This window comes from Apus apus, chromosome 1 (assembly GCF_020740795.1).
Source record: "Apus apus isolate bApuApu2 chromosome 1, bApuApu2.pri.cur, whole genome shotgun sequence".
Lineage (NCBI taxonomy): Eukaryota > Metazoa > Chordata > Aves > Apodiformes > Apodidae > Apus > Apus apus.
Window position 1 is genome coordinate 74,206,203 of NC_067282.1, and position 18,650 is coordinate 74,224,852.

Consider the following 18,650-nt stretch of genomic DNA (forward strand, 5'->3'; position numbering starts at 1 on the left):
CAAGCATAGCTTGTGAGGACTATAGGCTGTTCTTTACTCCATCTCAGAGCATCAGTCAGAAATCATCAATTCCAAGTAAGGAAGAGTAATCTAAAAGCATTTCTGTGTGCCTTTTGCAGTAACACCAGGCAGCCAAAGCCTGCAAACTTCATAGCATTAACACTTACTTAGTCGTATCAGACACTCAATTCCTGTATAGCCTCAGTAGTATTTCCAAGCAGACTGTTTGCAAAAGCTCACTTTTTTTAGCTGAAAGCTTACACATACATCTATGCAATGTACCAGGTGCTTTATACAAATGCTCAGGCTATTAATTAATGTCGATCCAAACTACAGCAAACTTTGGGCAGTGTCTACCTTAACTAGACAGATGAATACTTCACATGAAGCAGAGTGAGAGGGTGGGGCATTTCTCAGACAACCCGTTTGCCTTCTGGAAGTTAAATATGAACCTAAGTGGGCTTCAAGTAAATGTGTACTGTCAGTGGCATTTTAAACTCATTCAACCTGTTACCAGTGTTTTGAGTGTTAAGATTAAAGTTGCAGAATGGCCGTGCTTGGGTCAAGAAACTCATTCAGTTCAAGTCAATCTGTGCAAGGCAGGACCTTCCCAGCCATCCTTTTGCCCTGACAACTCCCAACAATCCACGGTTTTGTAACTTCCTGACCCAGGAGTCACATCCCAACCTCTGCATGTAACAACCACAGAGTCTTGTTAAACCATCCATTCCCTTTTTTCAACCTGTTTCTCTTTTTATCCTCTACAAGACCTTGCTACATGCCTCCCACACCACCAGAACTGCATTAAACTTTTCAAGTCATTTACAGACAGGAATGCTTCACACACCATTTTGTTTGCATCTCCAAACTTAGAAACCTCTCTTTATGCCATTTGACACAGATGCAGAATGAACTTGCACTCTATGCTGTTTTGTCCTTCAGGCAAAAACAGCTTCTCCAACGTCCACTTCATCTTCCCTGCGACCAGCTTCACTCAAACTTGGGAAACATGTGCGAATACAGATTACCTAAGATAACGTTTCATGGCAAGATGATGTTTTTCAGTCTGCAAAACCAGACGAGGTTATTTCATAGATTAATTCTCTTCAGTGTATCTCAAGCAGCTGAAGAGAAAATGGCACAAGTTATGAAACTTAGTCACATGTTTATTCAGCATGACTAACAACTTGGCAAGTTAGCGCTTTCCACCAACACGGGGAGCAGAAACCTTGACTGGTTTCACAATCTTCTGCTTAGGTGCTGCCTTTGTAGGAGCCTGTAGAGAAATAATAAAGTGTAAGCAAAGAAAAGCTACTTATCTGCAGTCCTGAAAGTGCCCCTCTATATTTAATATTATTGACAAAAACTGGGCAACCTAAATCAGGATTAAGTTAGAATTACCATCTACGAGATTAGAATCGTGTTAATGGATTGTTACACACATACCACTGTAAACCTACAACATGTATAATGCCAAATATGGTATTAATTAATAAACTAAGGAAGTAGATGCTAGCATTCATCAATATATTGTTACCAAGTTCCTGTATAGAAAACACATCACATCCAGTCAAGTTTTTAGCTATCAAGAATCTGTGACATATGGTCAGAAAGCTGTTTTACTGTAACATTTATTGCTTCTTTAAAAAAAGTTCATTCTATGCAGCTGTTCAGGTATGTTTAACTTTTGTAATGAAGTTTGGTCAAGGTGCTTCCAGACCAAAATAAATGAACAAATGCTTCTTTCAAACACAAACAGGAATTTCCAATTAAGCACCCACAGAATGTTACGTTACAGCAGTGTATTCCATTTCATTATTTCTATCCACCTAAAGCAGCTTACCTTTGCAGCAGTAACAGCCGTTTTCTTGGTTGCCTGTTTAGCTTTCTTGGCTTCTTTTGCAGCCCTGTTAATTCACAGAAAAAGAGCAACAGTTACTAGGGTCTGTCATTCACCATCTCGTCATCTCACCACTCTAAGAACTCCCTAAACTCAAGAAAGGAACCCATTATTTCAGGTTTATCCTCTGCATTCAGAGGCTACTACTGAGTCTACAGAACTCTATAACAAAAGCAGTATTTTCACAAAGGGAGAGGGCAAGAAGAGGCACTTCTCTGTTGCTGCTAACTCTCGACGAGATTACTCAGTATTACCTCCAAACACACTGATTAAAAAACCCCAAACCAAACAACATCCTCGCAAAAAAGCTTACAAAACACAGAGCTCCTCTAGATTTAAGCTGTTGTATGAAAAGCATTAATAAACTTTGAAAAGCCTAGGACAGCTCAATTTATCTCTCATCTCTCACCTAATAGCTTGTTCCCTCTGTGCCTTTCGTACTTCGGGCTTCTGGTTTCGTTTAGCCATGATCTCAGCTAGAGATGCACCAGTGATAGCTCTCTGGAACTTAACAGCACGACGTGTGCGCTTCTTCTGTACCTCTTCCTAAAATGGCAGAAGACAGGCAATTAGCATCCCAAGACATGAAATAAATGGCTAAAGACAATTATAGAAACAACCTAAGATTGAGTGGTGTGTATATATACACGGTGGTAATTGCGTACTTCTAATCTAATTCCATTAAGATTGAAGCTGTTAAAAAACTCCATGCAGAAGTAGAATTTTAACTCTTCACTTTGGAGATACTGATTTATTGATTTTCCAAAGCAGACTAATAGCAAAGAAAGAACAAGGTATTCTCCTTGGCATGGTATTAACAAAAAAAAATTTGGAAAAATGTGAAAGTTCAGCCTTCTGTAACTTCCAGAAAAAAAAACCAAAAAACAGGATGTGGGGGGGATAAAGTCTGCTTTGACAGAATGTTCTGAAAGAAGACACTTCCCAGCTGCTTCAAGCAGGATAGAGCATCCATGTTCCTTCTCAAAACAAACAGGTAAAACATTGACTTATAACACATATGTAAACCTTTCTAAATGCTCTTTTGCTGTGCAAGTTCAAGCAAAAGCATTGAAAACACCTCACACTACATGCCTTATTCATTTATCTTTTTCATGCAATGACAACTACATAGGAAAGACCTTTTCCTAATGTATAGCCCAGAGTTTTCAAGAAGGGTGGACAAGGAGTTACCCCACCCCTTAACCCCCAAATCATCTGTTTGAAAATATGACGCACCAGGTTTTCAGCTCTCTGTCCTATCTCCATTTAAGAAGTTTACAAGCCTACATTTTTATAAAGTCCACATCTCAAGCAGCATTACCTACATTCTGAAAAACTTGTTTTATTAAACATATGCCATTCATACAACTGTTAAATTAATTCACCTGTAACTACTGTGGTTCTGAGTGAGCCCTCAAAGTAGTAATACAATGCAACTACAATGCACCTGCTGAACTGGTTAGCTTTCAAACATAAAGCAACATACAAAGTCATACAAATGCACTCACATTTTCACCATTATTGACCAGTCTTCATCCTGGTTATGTGGGTCATGGTTGTGCTAAACACCAGCATACACAAGTTACCTCTATTCTAACAGACCAAATATTTTGATAGAAAACTTTAGAGCAGCATTATTTAGTATATACTTACTGACTGTCCCTTCTTGTGTTTACGCCTATAGAGAACAGTCCAGTTGATCTGGCGGGGGTTTCTCTTGGAAAGGAATGCAGACTCACATTTTGCATTCAAGAACTGAAAAACCTGGGAAGGTGAGGTATTTTGTGTAAGCTTTGTTTCTGTAGAAGACATTATCAGAGTTTACATTAACACAGCAAGTAATTCTGTGTCGGTGTTTTTCAACAGTGATGCTTTCCTGTTTCTTTACATGCCTCTGACAACTTGGAAATTTAAAACATAATTTAAAAAAAAAAAGTTTGGAATTTTGTTCCATCAATTAAGCTAATACAAGGCATACCATTATAAGGAATTTTTCAGGCCCGAGTTTGTTGTCTCAAAGTAAATACTAATGTAACAGTTTTGTTTCCATCACACAATGAAGCAGCTTTCTGAGGAAAACCCAGATTACCAGTTGCATCCACTGCTGCACTGTACTCTAGGCACAGCATGAACAGCTGTATGCAGCATCATGCTTTGTTAGTGTCTCTCCTCAGGTAACTATGCACTAGCCAGTCAAAACTTCACAGTAGAAACACAGACCAGCACTGCATGTAATTACTTCTTACCAAAAGTAACAGGCAGAATTATCTGGTTGATTTATTATTAGCCATAAATCGGTGGTACACACAAATTCCCAGAACACCTGAGGATTCAGTCCATCTACTTAGTTGTTATTTCCCAAGAGATTCTGTAAAGCAGGACAACTGTACTGGGATATCCAAACTCCAAACCCTTCTTTTGTCTATATGAATGGTGTATTTCTATTTATGACAGTCCTACCTGTATAGGAGAGCCTGAAAGGGCTCTCCTCCTTATTTTATCCCAATACTTCATACTCAAATGATATACAAGTTGTTTGCTTCAGCAAATCTCATCATTAGATGCAGTTCCACTTAAGAGCGTTTTTCTAAAGAGCACTGGTACTTCAAACCAGCTGTTTTAAGACACCCTTCCCAACTCACAACCCAAAACCCGACCCCAACTCCCGAGCTACAGCACAGGCACGCTCTTCCCGCGGGCCGGGTCTGACAGAAATCACGGCACCTGGGGAGCGGCAGCAGCACAAAGACGCTGCTCTCGCGCGGCTCAGCGCGGGCAGACGCCCCGTCCGCACCCCCGACACCCCGCGCACAGCCGAGCTCCCCACTGCGCGTCCAGGGCGAGGCCTTCCCGGCCCCGGCCCCGCGCCGCCCGCTCCCGGAGGCCGCCGTCCTCCCCCTCCCGCAGGGCCCGCGCCTCCCAGCCCCTGCCGCCCGCCACCGCGCCCGCCCCTCCCCGCCGGGCCCTCCCCGGCCTCCCCCACCTTGCCGTCGGTGCGGGCGTAACGGCGCCCGTGGCCCGGGTAGATCTTGTACCCGCTGAAGCTGCACAGCTCGACCCTGCGCGGGAGAGAAGGGTTAGGGAAGGCCGCGGGTTGGCCGCGGAGGGAGGCGCGACCCTCCGGCGGCCTCCCCGCGGCGGATGGCCCCGGATGGGGCGGCGGGACCCGCCGAGGCTCTTACTTCATGATGGCGGCGGCGGCGAGGCGGGTGGCGGCCGGGGCGGAGCGGAAGTGAGGGCACAGGAAGCGGCCGTTGCTGCGCCGGGCGCGGGGGCTGCCGGGAGCGGGGCGGGAGCTCCGCCGGCGGGGGCGGCTCGGGCGGCAGCAGCGGGGGCGGCGGTGCCAGCCGGGCTTTCCGCAGCTGGGTTAAAACCCCGCCGGCCGGCCCCAGGCACGGGGCCTCCCGTCCGACCGAGAAGAAAAGACAGCGTTTTCCCGTCGCCGAGCGCGGGCGGTCAATCGGCGCCCGGCTCCCGGTTGCCTGGCGGCGTTAGCAGGCGGGAAGCATGGCGGCGACGGGGGTTACAGCGCGGGCCGAGACTGCTGCGCCGGCTGGAGGAGGTGAGGGCAGCGCCGGAGGCAGCGACCCGTGCGGGGGCGGGGGTGCAGGTGCGGGGGGGGTGCGGGGGACCGGCCGGGTTTGTTTGGGTCTCCGTGGTGTGGTGCTGCGGGGCGCAGCGCACCCTGGGAGCTGTAGTGCCGGGAGTGCCGTGGTATCTGGTCTGGCTTCGGGTTGGGACTACAAGTCCCGAAAGCCTCTGCGGCTCTTGCCGTGGGGCGCGGGGGAGCTCGGCCCAGGGAGAGGCGGGGGGCGCTGGGCAGGCCGGGGAGCGTCCCCGCCTGCGGGGCCGAGAGGTGCTCTGGCTGCTCCCCTTGTCCTGCTCAGCGCTCCTCCCCGCTTGTAGCCGGCACCTGAGAGGGGCTGCCCGGCCTGCTGAGCCGCGGGCCCGTAAGGAGGGGTCTGCCCGCAGCCTCCTCGAAAGTGGGCGAGTTGAATGAAATAAGGCCCCTTTTACTTACAGTGGAGGGCGCAGCGTCTCCTCTGAGGGTGCAGCTTCTTGCTTCCTGTAGCTGTGTCTGAAAGGGTGGTGCGTTATAGTAGTGCCAGTCTGGTTTTGGAGGCTTAAGGGCTCAGTGAGTGAGCAGAGGCCTGAGCTTCTGTGGTCTGCCAGCATATGTAGCTGCCAAACACGTGATAAGCAATTCTGAAATGTTTACCTGGGTACTGAGGGTCTGTTAGCAAAAATCTCATTCCCAAAGTATTATACTGATGAGTCTTTCTAATATGAAATGTTATTAACTTCCTTAAGATGTGTATAGTTCACTCTCTAGACTGAATAGTCACGCTTAAGCAAGCAAACTAAAGGACCCCAGTTTATTGCAAGGAGGAAAGGGACAAGCCTCCTTGAAATAGAGACCTTTGCTTCTCTGAAGCTTAAAGCTTTTGCTTCTCTTAAAGCTTGTCTGCCAAGGATAAAGAATATCCCTGGACAACCAAGATATTGCCAGTATCCTAGCTCCTCTAACAGCTCTGTGAAATGCTCCCGTTGTCTGGCATCATAGAGAAGTAACTATAGCAAGATTGAATCCAGCAATGTCTCCATCAATAGAAAAGCAGGTGGATCGTGACACCATAGAGATGTAGTTTCTTTGCAAATGGTTGTGTGTGTGTCAATTAGCAATTACTCAAATCATGTTGTACCTGAATACTTGAAAGGTATAGCAGCCATGTGTAAAACCATATTCCCGCTGCCCCTGTTCAAATGGGAAGTTCTCAGATGCATGAATAAAAGGATTACCTTCGTAATTCTGTTCCATGGGCCCTAGCCTCTCTCCTCAGTTGGCGTGGGCCAGCTGTGAACTTTTGTAACAAGCCCTTGGATAAATGAGCAGATGCAAAATGTTTGGTTAAAGTGACCAAGTGGTTGCAGAGGTGGCTACTTAAGTGAGGAACCTGCAATACCTTCTCCCTGAACTCGGAAAGAGAGGAGTGTGGCTGTGTCTGGTACAGCTGGCTCTGCATTGCTGCTCTTCAGCATTTGAGAATTTGAGAAGCAATGGAAATGTTATAAATGTCATCAGAGATGCTTCTTAGAAAAGCACATTCTCTAGTTGACGGAATGGTACGCCAAACATTTTTCTGTCTGTTCTTAGCATAACTTAACCCTAAAAGCCTGCAAACTCTTAAGACTTTTCATATATAGTGCATGTTAAGGGTGAGAACTTTGTTCTGGAACATGGTGCTGAAAAAGGCAGCATTATTTACCAAGCAAGGTAGTAAGATATAAGGAAGCATTAGAGTGGTGTGCATATATAAGACACACAGCAGAGGCTTAACGTGTGAAAATTATTATCAGGTGTCACCATGGCTACACAGTGATTCAAGTTCCTTGTAGATGGCATATGTTTTCCTCTTTATAGAATTTTTGCATGGAACACCTTAATTGTGTATTCTGGTAATTAAATAATATGCTAGCCTGTTTACAACTTGGTCCTGCCCAAATATCACCTGCAATGTAATATGGTTAATGAATGGGTTCTTGGTTCTGACTTTTCACTAGGTACTTGGCTGCAATATGTAACATTTAGCCTATCAATACAATTTGGGGACACAAGCACCAAAATCGTAAGGTGAGATGCACTTAAGAATTTGGCCAGTAAAGTTCTGGAGTGGAATCTTTGGCTCTGAATTAAACACATGCTGTACCCAAGAAGTTAAATACTTAAGATTAAGTTTTGCAACAGCCAAACTGCTAAAAGGAAACGTGTTAACATATCTGATAGGAAATTTTAAAGGGAGGGTTGAATTTTAAGTTAAAAGTTGAATGCTTAAATTTCAGAGAATAAATTGACAAAGGAGAGGTGTTGGTTTGGGTTTTACAGGTTGAAACCTCCATGTCGAGCTTGTACCTAGATTACCCTTTTAAAAAATTTGGTGTGGGCTAATTTTACAGAATCATGGGATTGTCATGGTTGGAAAAGACCTCTAAGATCACTGTGTCCAACTGTCAACTCCCCCCCCACCAAAAAAACAAACAAATAAACAAACAACAACCCACTAGATCATGTCCTTAAGTTCCATATCTAACATGTTTCTTGAATACCTCCAGGGATGGTGACTCCACCACCTCCCTGCTCAGCCTGTTCCAGTGCCTGATGGCTTTTTCAGTAAATAAATTCTTCCTAATATCCCATGTAACCTCCCCTGGTGCAGCTTCAGGCCATTTTCTCTAGTCTTACCATTATTTACTTGAGAGAACAGGCCAACTCCCACCTCCCTACAACCTCCTTTCAGGTAGTTGTAGAGAGCAATAAGGTCTTCCCTCAGCCTTCTCTTCTTCAGACTAAACAATCCCAATTCCCTCAGCCTCTCCTTATCAGACTTGTTCCCTAGATCATTCACCAGATTGGTTGCCTTTCTCTGAACTTGTCCTAGCAACTCAATGCCCTTCTTGTAGTGAGAAGCCCAGCACTGAACTCAGTACTCCAGGTGCAGCCTCACCAGTGTCAGGTACAGGTGCAGGATCACATCCCTACTCCTGCTGGCCACTCTGTTCCTGATACAGGCCAGGATGCCGTTGGCCTTCTTGGCTACCTGGGCACACTGCTGGCTCATGTTCAGCTGGCTGTCAATAATACCCCAGCGCCTTTTCTGCTGGGCAGCTCTCCAGCCACTCCTCCCCAAGCCTGCGACGTTCCATGGGGCTGTTGTGACCCAAGTGCAGGACCCAGCACTTGGCCTTGTTAAACCTCATACAGTTGGTCTTGGCCCTTCAGTTCGACCTGTCCAGATCCCTGTGCAAAGCCTTCCTACCCTCAAGCAGATCAACACTGTCACCCAACTTGGTGTTATCTGCAAACCTGCTGAGGAAGCCCTCAATCCCTTCATCTAGATGGTTGATAAAGATGTTGAACAAGACTGGCCCTAAAACTGAGTCCTGAGAGACACCACTAGTGACCAGCTGCCAACAGGTTTTCTTTTGAAATACAGAGAAAGGAAAATGAGAAAACTGCTGGCTTTTATTCAGTGGTCTAGCTTTGGGGGAGCTTTTCCTCAGGCTGAGGACTCTCACAAGGACATTTCACATTTATGAGGCAAATGCCCTAAACTTGTAATATTGTAGCAGGGTGTTTGGATGGAACTCTCCAGGGAGTTGAAGTTCATAGTTTTGCATCCTCATTCCCACATTCTGATTGATTAAAGGGTGGGTACTTCCTAACCTTTTTTGAGACTCCTCCCTTTTTAATGTTTGGGGTTTTTTTGTGACAGGCATGGTGGTTGTTGTGAGGACTGTGATCCTGCAGATGTGTGCTAGGCATGTTCTGGGTTTGCCTACAGCAGGAATTTAAATAAAGTGCCTACACATAGGTAGTTGTCAAGCTGCCCAAAACTTGAAACCTTTGAGTAATTTAAGAATTTAGGGGCTTTTGAAATTTGGGGTTTTGAGGATCACAACTTTAATTTTAGCTACTGAAGTTTCACTCTGTCCCACTTCAGAGGATTTGTTACAGTCTTTCCCAGAATTGCGCCAGAATTCTTTATTCAAATAGGGCCTGGAATCTGTATCTTCCAGTAAATTAGCTGCATGAATAATAAATCAAATCTGTTTATCTTGCTTTGCTTTTTCAGTATGTGTTTTCATATATAAGTGTTGACTTAGTGGCTTTTTTTTTTTTTTTTTTTTTTTTTTTTTTTTTTTTTTTTTCCCCCTCTTCTTTTTTTCTTTTAAGGTCTGGTAGTCAACTGGTCAGGCCGAGGACTGCAAAAACTGAGTCCAACCTTACCCTGTGATGCTGATACTCACACTCTCATTCTGGATAAAAATCAGATAATTAAATTGGAACACTTGGAGAAATGCATGAATCTGATGCAGGTCAGTAGTACTTGGCTTGAATTTGCTATGGAATAATGGTGCTGTAATGCTAATGAAAATACTTCTGCTTTAAGGCCATATTATGTAATTAAAAGTATATTAGCAGTTACTCTCTTCATAGGAAAATAAATGATGGCTAACTAAAATTGAGATCTTTGTTTTCAGCATAGCCCTACACTTGATAATGGGGGTGGCTGTTTTGCTAGTTACTTAGGTGACTAAAAAGGAATTAAAATAAGTCCTAATGTGGAGGGGTGTCATAAGAGCACTTAAAAATTTGGGTTGTCAGTAACTTATATGCTCCTTAGCTTTTGAATGCTTGAGCTTTAACCTTAAAAATAATTTTGTTGTATCTTTCCTCTGTGTAATTGTAAGCATGCAGACAGACATACAGGACTCTCCTTTCCATTTGGGCTTCATAACTCCTCAAAAAGGAAGAGGATTAGTAGCCTTAATTTAAAAGAAGAAAAAAGCCATGTGGATTTGGTTAAAATAGAAATAGCAAATAAAAAATATGTAGTCTTGTTAACATATCAATTCTTGTAGGCCCTGATGTTGCTAATGTTTATCTTTCATTTTAGTACTAGCTGCAGTTCATTTAAGTTCATGAGGATATTAGTGATGGTAAAGTTAAGCCTGTGCAATGTGCTTGTAAAAATCAGAGTATTAATCCCTCCGGGGCAAAGCTGTACAAGTCCATGTTAATTATCACTGAAAGTGCCTCCAGATAGGCTTGTCTCTAGAAGCTACTGGGTGAATTCAAGTTAAATTGAGATAGGAGAGGTGGGTTTTTTTGCTACAACAGTCTTCACCAGTCTGCCAGCTTAGCGGTCACTTTTTATATGTATGTCTAATCAGGACTTATCCTTTAAAAAGCTTGTAATTTACCATCCTGTTAGCACAGGACCTTTTTGAAAATCACATGAGATACATTTTGTCCTCTGCCACATTCACAGTAAGTGTGATTTCACACCAGGAATGGTACAACAATTTGCACAATGATTTGGCAATTCTGATTTTACAATCTTATTTTTGTATAACATGAGTTCTTATTCTGTTGCTAGAAGGATTTCCTCTTAAGTTTGCAGAGTGAGTTGTGAAGACTACTTTATTTGATCAGTAATTTATTTCCTTGCTCCTACAGTTTTTATCTGTGTTATTTGCTTGAAAAAGGAATAAGTAGATTGAGGAGGTTCCTGTTGGATTAGATTTTTTTAACTACTACAAATAAAAGCCTATTCTGCCTGTGCATTTTAATATGTAAAAGTGTTTCTTTTCTTCGTGTGTCAATCTGCAGCTCTCTGTAGCCAACAATCGTTTGGTGCGAATGATGGGTGTAGCAAAACTGACTAACCTCCGGGTGCTAAACTTGCCTCATAATAGTATTGGGTATGTGGAAGGGCTGAAGGATTTGGTGCACCTGGAATGGCTGAACTTGGCAGGAAACAACCTTAAGGTAAAGTACTTAGTCTTTACACGTTTTCTAGAATCTAGTGTTGTAGAAATCTTGAAGATGCTGCAAAGAAATCTAAATATGCTTCTGGTTTTGATTGGAGCAATTGCTGAAGTTTTGAATCTATTGGTTTATGAAGTAGAAGAGGGCAACTTTTGGACAGGAATTTGTCTAGGGAAGCAATAGAAAGTTTGATATAGAAATGTAATGAGAATCGGGAGTCCCCAAAATAGGAAAAGAATTATCATCTTTAAAATTGTCCAAAACCATGCTTTAATTTTGGGTTACTTATTTGGTGTTTTTAGCTTTCAAAATAGTGTATCCTTATTGATGCCTGTTTTTATTTAATGACTAAAAAAGCGTTACTGTGAGTAATCAACTTGTTTATTTTTGTAGACCATCGAGCAAATGAATTCCTGTCTATCTCTTCAGCATCTTGATTTGTCAGACAACAACATAGCACAATTAGGTGATCTCTCCAAGCTTGTGTCGCTGAAGGTAGATGCTATTTTATCTCTGATTTTGTTATATTCTTTGCATGAAGAAATTTCCTGACTTTTAAAGCATTCATTATTCAAACACTAGCTCTTAAAGCACTTTAATCTCTGTCATTTCTGGAGGGAAGTATGTAAGAATTCTTTTCCTTTCAAGTTGCAGGAAGAGAGGCAGTGATTTTTCTATAACCACTCCAGTGATCTTAACATGATATACAATAACATAGTGAGATCTTGTTCACAGCTCTCGGTTCCCTTGTCTTATTAATGAATCAAGACAATCAGAGTGTTAATTCTTTCAGTACGAACACTCTGGCAAAAAAAATTCCGAATACATTTTTTGGTAACTGTGGCTGTACTTCAGTTCTACATTTTAAAATGAGGACATTTTGCTCTGAAATACAAATTAATTTTCCCTTCCTGCAATAAACGAAAACAATTTTGATGATACCAGAAAGCCTTAATTATAGAGGTATTTTGTGCAGGTATTTCCTGAACAAAAAATTTGGAGGTTTTGATCAATCATACACTTCATTGCTGTTTTTACACTTCATTTTATTTTATAGACTTTGTTGCTACATGGAAATATTATAACTTCACTTCGCACTGCCCCTGTTTGTCTACCTCAGAATCTGACTGTTTTTTCTTTGGCAGAAAATGAAATCAGAGACTTAAATGAGGTAAGATGTAGAAGACATATTGTCTTATCTTTAGGTAGATTGAAAGCAGATAGTTGGATAATTCTTCAGAGGATGTAACTGAAAATGAGCTCTCTTCTTTGAAACAACCCATTGTGATAGAAATAACTTTTTATGTAATAACTATACGTGCAGTAGCTGCACAAGTTAGGTGGTATTTTTTTAATATTTATCCTTGAAAGGAAGTTTACCGTTTTTATATTTTTGTATTGTTCAAGAATGTCAGAAGTCTACTTTGAGGACTAAATTCACAGAGAACTTTTTATGATTGTCTGAAGGTTGAAAGCTGAGCTGATTAATTGCTGCAGAGGGCTTCTGTAGCTGCTGTGCTTAGAGGTTTGAATTGCACTTGTTGCAACTGAATTATTTTGGGCCCATGTGTTATTTATCTATTTCTCAAATACCATATAAGAAAAATAAATATTCTGCCTATGATTTTTGTCTTTATTGTTTTGTTTGCATTTCTTAAAATATAAGTAGCAGCCAGAAGTGTCAGTTGGACTTCCATGTTGGAAGAAAAAAAAAATCTTATTTTGCTAATACATTTCTCTTCAAAACAGGACAGTGTTTCTCCAGCTTTTTAACTTACCTTTTAATTTATTTTTTTTTCAAAATATCAACATCTGTTGTAGTGAACTGGAATTTCAGAAATACTATACCTTTCTATACATAAAGCCCCATTCCCAGATTTTAAGAGAAGGTAATACTTTCCAAGGACTATAGTACTTACAGGAGAATTAATAGGAAAATGGCAGTAGTTGATAGAAGTTCTTTGCAGTTGTTCATTTTCAAAAAGCAAATGTGATTTTCAGTTTGTACTGATGTTTTGTGTGAGATTTCTAGCTGTAAGTAGGAGAAAAGTTGTATGTTCTGTAAGCATTTAACGGTTTCTGTTCAGTTAACAAATACATCTTGTTTTCTCAAGGTCTGTTTCCTGGCTTCTCTTCGTCAATTGGAACAGCTGTCAATTATGAACAATCCTTGTGTGATGGCCACACCTTCTATCCCTGGCTTTGACTACAGGCCATATATTGTCAGCTGGTGTCTGAACCTTAAAGTTCTTGACGGTTATGTGATTTCTCAGAAGGAAAGGTAACATAGTAGTGTTGAATCTCTAAAATTATTAGTTTGGCTAAGCTGAAAATGCATTTTTATATAATAAAAAATTGGAAAAGTGCTAATGATATGAAATTGTTTTGCTAATGGCTATGTGATATACAGGCCAATTAACACTGTTGCTTTTGCTAAATTTTTTTATCTGTTACACTGGAGTTACTATGTAAGTAGAAGCATAAAGTTAAGCTGTTGTTTTGTTACTTAATTCACAGCAGCACTTTTACAGAAGAAAACTGGTAGTGATTTGTCAGTGGTCTGTTACCCCTTCAAAGCTTGCAGCCTCTTCAGCTGTGCAGAATGAGGCAATCAGCATTATCAGCACTGCTCATGTTCCAAGTTTTTATTAGGTTTGTAGATTAGCTCCTTGGTGCCCACTAGAGGAACAGTAACCAAAAGAGAGTTAGGGATTTTACACCGTGCATCAATGGTGACTGTTTTCCCCTCTTCCTAACAGCTTGAAAGCAGAATGGTTGTACAGTCAAGGTAAAGGGAGATCATATCGACCTGGGCAGCATGTTCAGCTAGTCCAATACTTGGCTACTGTTTGTCCTCTTATATCTACATATGGTCTCCAGACTGAAGAGGATGCTAAACTAGAAAAAATACTGAGTAAGCAAAGGTGAGAACTTCTTGTTTCTCTACTGTTAGAGAATGTAATGGAGAACACAATTATGTGTCCTAGTATATGTTAGATATTGTAAGATTTCCTTTTAAGTATTTCAAAGCAACAGTGAGGGCTGGAGATTGGACAAATAATAGAGGGTACAGGATGCATCCCAGAGGGGGATGAGAGGCAAGACAGCAGCAGCAACAGGAGTGTTTTCTTGCTTACTGGGCCATCTAGGGGCAAATTCTCTATTTATTTCAGTCTGAGCTCTGTAGAACATTGAAGGTGATTTTTGTTAGGACTGTGATCAAAATAGACAAAGTACTTACTGATATACATTTTTTTTTTTTACCAAAGATAAGGTGAGGAAAACTTGAAAAAGGAGCTTTGATTAACTTTTGTTTTAATTGTAAATTAAGACAATTGTGGTACACAGGTGTATTAGCCACATTATTTGTTGTCAGTGTGTTCTTTCTTGGGTTTAAAGCTAAGAGTGTCCTTCAGGGGACACTGTTCCCAGTGATGCATTTGATGATCCCTGTATCTGCATCTTGGGTCTGTCAGCAGAGGCCTCCACAGAGCCTTCTGGTTCTGCTGGCAGTAGCTGTTCTACTGAGCTCTATGCAAGCAAATCAGGAGAGTTACTGTGGTGCACTTATTTCCCTCCCATTAAAAGATGAACAGATTTGGATTAAAAGCCAAAAAATATAATGCCAGTATGCATATTTCCCAGGACTTAATAACTTTTTGCAGAAAGGTCAGAGCAGAAGACTCAGCTCAAAGGAGCAGGCTACATAAGTGGTCTAGGTTGGGTAGAGATTTGGACAACAGAAGTGTTTTGGTAAGCAGAAAGGCATCATTTTATCAAAAGGGCTGGAAACTTTGGAGCATCTGGAGGGAGTAATTGCGAACTTTGTCACTGTAGATTAATTTCCTGGAGGAAATAATATAAATGTTGGAGCCATTTCAGAGGAAAAGCTACAATAAAAGCATGTTGACATTGATATTTCCAGCTAAGTGCTCTCACATTCACATGATGTTTCTGGGGAAAATTCAGGAAGTTGGCTTGCAAAAGGTAACTCCTTAAAATTAAAAAAAATGAAACCACAACAAAAAAGAAAAACCCTCACAAAAAAAACCCAAAACACTAAAATCCCCATATATGTAGACATGCACACGTGATTTTTAAGGCAGTTTGACTTGCTGACCTCTACCTCTGGTATTTGAATTTAGTTGAGATGAAACAACCTGTGTGTTTTCTCAGTTTGTAAAGGATGTGTTTGTGGCAATGTATTGATTTGTATTAGAATTTTGTGCTTTTAGTAACAGATCTCCTTTCCTTGATTCAGTCATTTTCAAATGTAGAAGATGCTCCCTCCATTCCTCAAACTCCTCTACACCTGCAAGCCTACTGTATCCTGCAGTAGACACTTAAAATATCTGCATACCTTCCTTGTGTGTAGAGGTACTTCATGGTTTTCAGTCGATAGTCAGAATTGCATGTTGGATTTTTTTTTATGTGTACATGTAATGAAGAAAAAGGAGCAGGAGGAAGGGGAACAGGAGCCATGTGTGCAATCCCCTACTTGGTGAGTGGCCCTGATAGTGTCTTGTAGGTGTAGGGATCTGCATAGCTATCCTCTTGTAAAGAGTGGTTTGATCACTTGTTGCCTTCAGAGTAGTTGATAGTTTCTTCTAGATGTCTTCTGTACCAAAAAAGTTTAAAGGAAATAGAAAATGTTTGAATTCTGTGCTTAGGCTCCACCAGAGGCAGCTGATGCATCAAAACCAAAATGAAGGACCACCTACATCTTCCATTCCCAGCAAAACACTGCTGGATACTCCCGAACGCAGCAGTCCAGCCCAGCCACCACAGACAGTTCTTGAAAGTGGTAAGAAGCTAATCTGCATCTGTGATCTAACCTGTGGAAATCAGGTGGTTTTTTTTTTAACATAGATAATTCTGGGGAGATAATTCCAGTACAAGGCCCTGTTGTTATTCTATTGATTTTTAGAGAGTTTTCAACTGAAGTTATACTTTGTTTTCTAAAAATAGACTCTATGCTTATTCATGTCCTGAAATGCTAGTAAGATAGTCAGGTGAAAAACACAATCCAGTAAACTAAAGAATTCTTACTTTGTTCCATTTGATAAAAGTGAAACTGGGGAGGCAGTTGGTGCAATTTATTGTACCCAGTATTTGTGAAGTTTGTGGATGTTACTGTGATAAGTAGTTACTTGCCTTATTGTTATACAGAAGTAATGCTTATCACTGTTAGATATTCTCACACATCCAGGTTCTAACCATCTAAACCAAATAGTGAATCCCTATGAATTAAGTGAAGATATGTTACTGAAATGCCATGATGCTTTTGAAAATGGCTTTTCTGCCTGTCTAGATCCTATCATCCGGAAGAATTCTTGGGTTGGGCCAAGTGCAAACGATGATCATTCCTACGCAGTAAAGAACATTTTTCCTGAAAGGAGTTCTAGCAAGGAGCTATACCTTGAAGATATACAGACAGATGAAGACAAACTAAACAGTAGCCTTTTATGCTCAGAGTCTACTTTCATGCCAGTTGCTGCAGGATTGTCTCCAGTGTCTCCTACTTCAGACCTGAAGCTACATGGAATCAGTTTGGGCCTAGATGATGATGATACAGTTTTCAAATGCGTGAGAGATGTTAGTAGTGGAGAAACAGCTAACAAGCAAGAAGCTTCATGTGTTGCAAGAGAGCACTCTAGCAGAGCAGTGGGAAGTGTGGAAACTCAGGAGTGTACAAAACAGAGTATGCCATTGCCTTCTCCTGATGGGGTAACAGCTACTCTGGCTGGCAATACTAGCAACAGTTCAGCATCCTCTGAAGACAAAGTTGTGCATAGTCGTCCCACCACCTCAGTAGGTGCTGAATTGGGAGTTACAACTCTCTGTCCTGACCAGATGGCAGGTGAAAGGTCTGATTCATTAGCTGTTAATCAAGGTGCAGCTGAACTGGAAAGAAAGACTAAAGCAGCCACCAAACTTCAAGCCTGTTGGAGAGGATTTTACACAAGGAACTACCATCCCCGAGCCAAGGAAGTGCGGTATGAAATTCGACTGAACAGAATGCAGGACCACATCATTTGCTTAACTGATGAAATAGAAAAGTAAGTTGAGGTCATGCTGTGTATTCTCAAATCTGAATTAATATAACCATCATTCCAAGATATTTCATAACAAGTACAAATGGGTCTTGATATAACTAGTCACTGTAGAACCTAGCATCAGTAATACAAAATTGTTATTGCAGTAGAGGACGGCCTCCTGCAAGATAAGCACAGTTATGCACATAGTGCTCTTCAAGTTTTTTCTATGAATGGATAGGGTTATAATAATTTTTTCTATTCCTTTATTAGCAGGACTTGCATGTTTCATTGCATAACCAAAATAGAAATCACAGAGTGTGATTTTAGTTTTTTTTCATGTGTCTCCTAGCAATTACAGAGTCTGTAAATGAAGTGTCCATATTGAGTCATTCCTCTGTTACTGGTGAAAAGAAGAATTTTCTCTGCCTTGCACGATACAATTTAAAAATGTAATTCTGTGCTTGGTTCTCAGGTTTTTTTCATCCTATGAATCTATGTTTGCAGGAGATTATTATGAAAATTCCTCAATTTGTAAGATACAAATTGCAGATTTAGCTAGTATCTTTCAGGATCGGTCTGGGAACTGGTGATCTAATACACACTTTTCCTTTACTATTGCAAGTGACAAAAGTTCTGTGAATCAAGTTGAGTTCTCGGCAAATCTCTAGACACTCCCAGTGCTTGCTCATCATACCTACATCCAAGTGATAGCATTGGGGAGAGCATAATTTTAAGTGAGGAAGCACTGTTTTGGGGTTGGGGTTTTTTTTGTGCAAGAAAAAGAAGGACATCTATTTAAAATTAAGAACTCGAGTTCAGCTTATGAAAAGACACTGAAAGTATTAGCAAGTCAGTAAATGTGCTGCAGCAAAAGGAAGCAGAATCTTAATATAACTCTGAAAAAGAAACTTGAAGTCAGCAGCTGAATATTGATGACAAGCCAGACTGCAGTAATGTCTTAATGTTAGTATCTGTTGTATCTTTTGAGAGTGCTGTTATATAAGTGGGTATTTTTATGTGTTCTTGTTGATCTTGTTATCCAAGTGTTTCTTATTTAAGCTGCTTAAATTTGGATGCATGTTCTTGCAGGCTAAGAAAAGAAAGAGAGGAAGATAAGATTCAGAGGCTTGTACAGGAGGAAGCCGTCAGATTTCTTTGGAGCCAGGTAAACAGTTTTAGTCCTCTTATTTTTCTGTTTACATGTGAATTAGGCGTTATTTTATAGTGGAGATCCTGAAGAGATAGTCAATATGGTTCATTTTTTTCCAGTGATGACTTGGGTGGCTTATTAGAACCTAATTGCCATGTTTTTTGCTATACTGGTATTCTGGGGGAAAATAACATTCAGAAGTATTAGTGCTTTTGTTACAAAAGTCTGAAT

At 41.2% G+C, this 18,650-nt stretch overlaps 2 protein-coding genes across 3 annotated transcripts in view; one reads left to right on the forward strand and one right to left on the reverse strand.

Annotated features, from left to right (window-relative positions):
* Window positions 1-1,145: 1,145 nt before the first annotated feature.
* On the reverse strand, window positions 1,146-5,144 carry RPL24 (ribosomal protein L24). The gene is made up of 6 exons (XM_051640388.1): window positions 5,083-5,144; window positions 4,884-4,959; window positions 3,554-3,664; window positions 2,310-2,446; window positions 1,844-1,907; window positions 1,146-1,276 (listed from the first exon to the last, which is right to left on the reverse strand). Exons 1-6 carry the CDS (start codon window positions 5,085-5,087, stop codon window positions 1,196-1,198), a joined length of 474 nt encoding a protein of 157 aa, XP_051496348.1. The 5' UTR covers window positions 5,088-5,144; the 3' UTR covers window positions 1,146-1,195.
* Window positions 5,145-5,225: 81 nt separating this feature from the next.
* Window positions 5,226-18,650, forward strand: part of CEP97 (centrosomal protein 97) — a 154,903-nt gene continuing 141,478 nt past the window's right edge. For both annotated transcript variants that reach the window (XR_007890267.1, XM_051626919.1), the window contains exons 1-10: window positions 5,226-5,462; window positions 9,633-9,775; window positions 11,073-11,231; window positions 11,625-11,726; window positions 12,289-12,402; window positions 13,346-13,512; window positions 13,991-14,155; window positions 15,902-16,035; window positions 16,543-17,290; window positions 18,359-18,434. Coding sequence is in view for 1 of the 2 variants with exons in the window: in XM_051626919.1 (XP_051482879.1) it covers window positions 5,408-5,462; window positions 9,633-9,775; window positions 11,073-11,231; window positions 11,625-11,726; window positions 12,289-12,402; window positions 13,346-13,512; window positions 13,991-14,155; window positions 15,902-16,035; window positions 16,543-17,290; window positions 18,359-18,434 (1,863 nt within the window). In the remaining variant the exon portion in view is untranslated. The remainder of the gene's footprint in view (window positions 5,463-9,632; window positions 9,776-11,072; window positions 11,232-11,624; window positions 11,727-12,288; window positions 12,403-13,345; window positions 13,513-13,990; window positions 14,156-15,901; window positions 16,036-16,542; window positions 17,291-18,358; window positions 18,435-18,650) is intronic.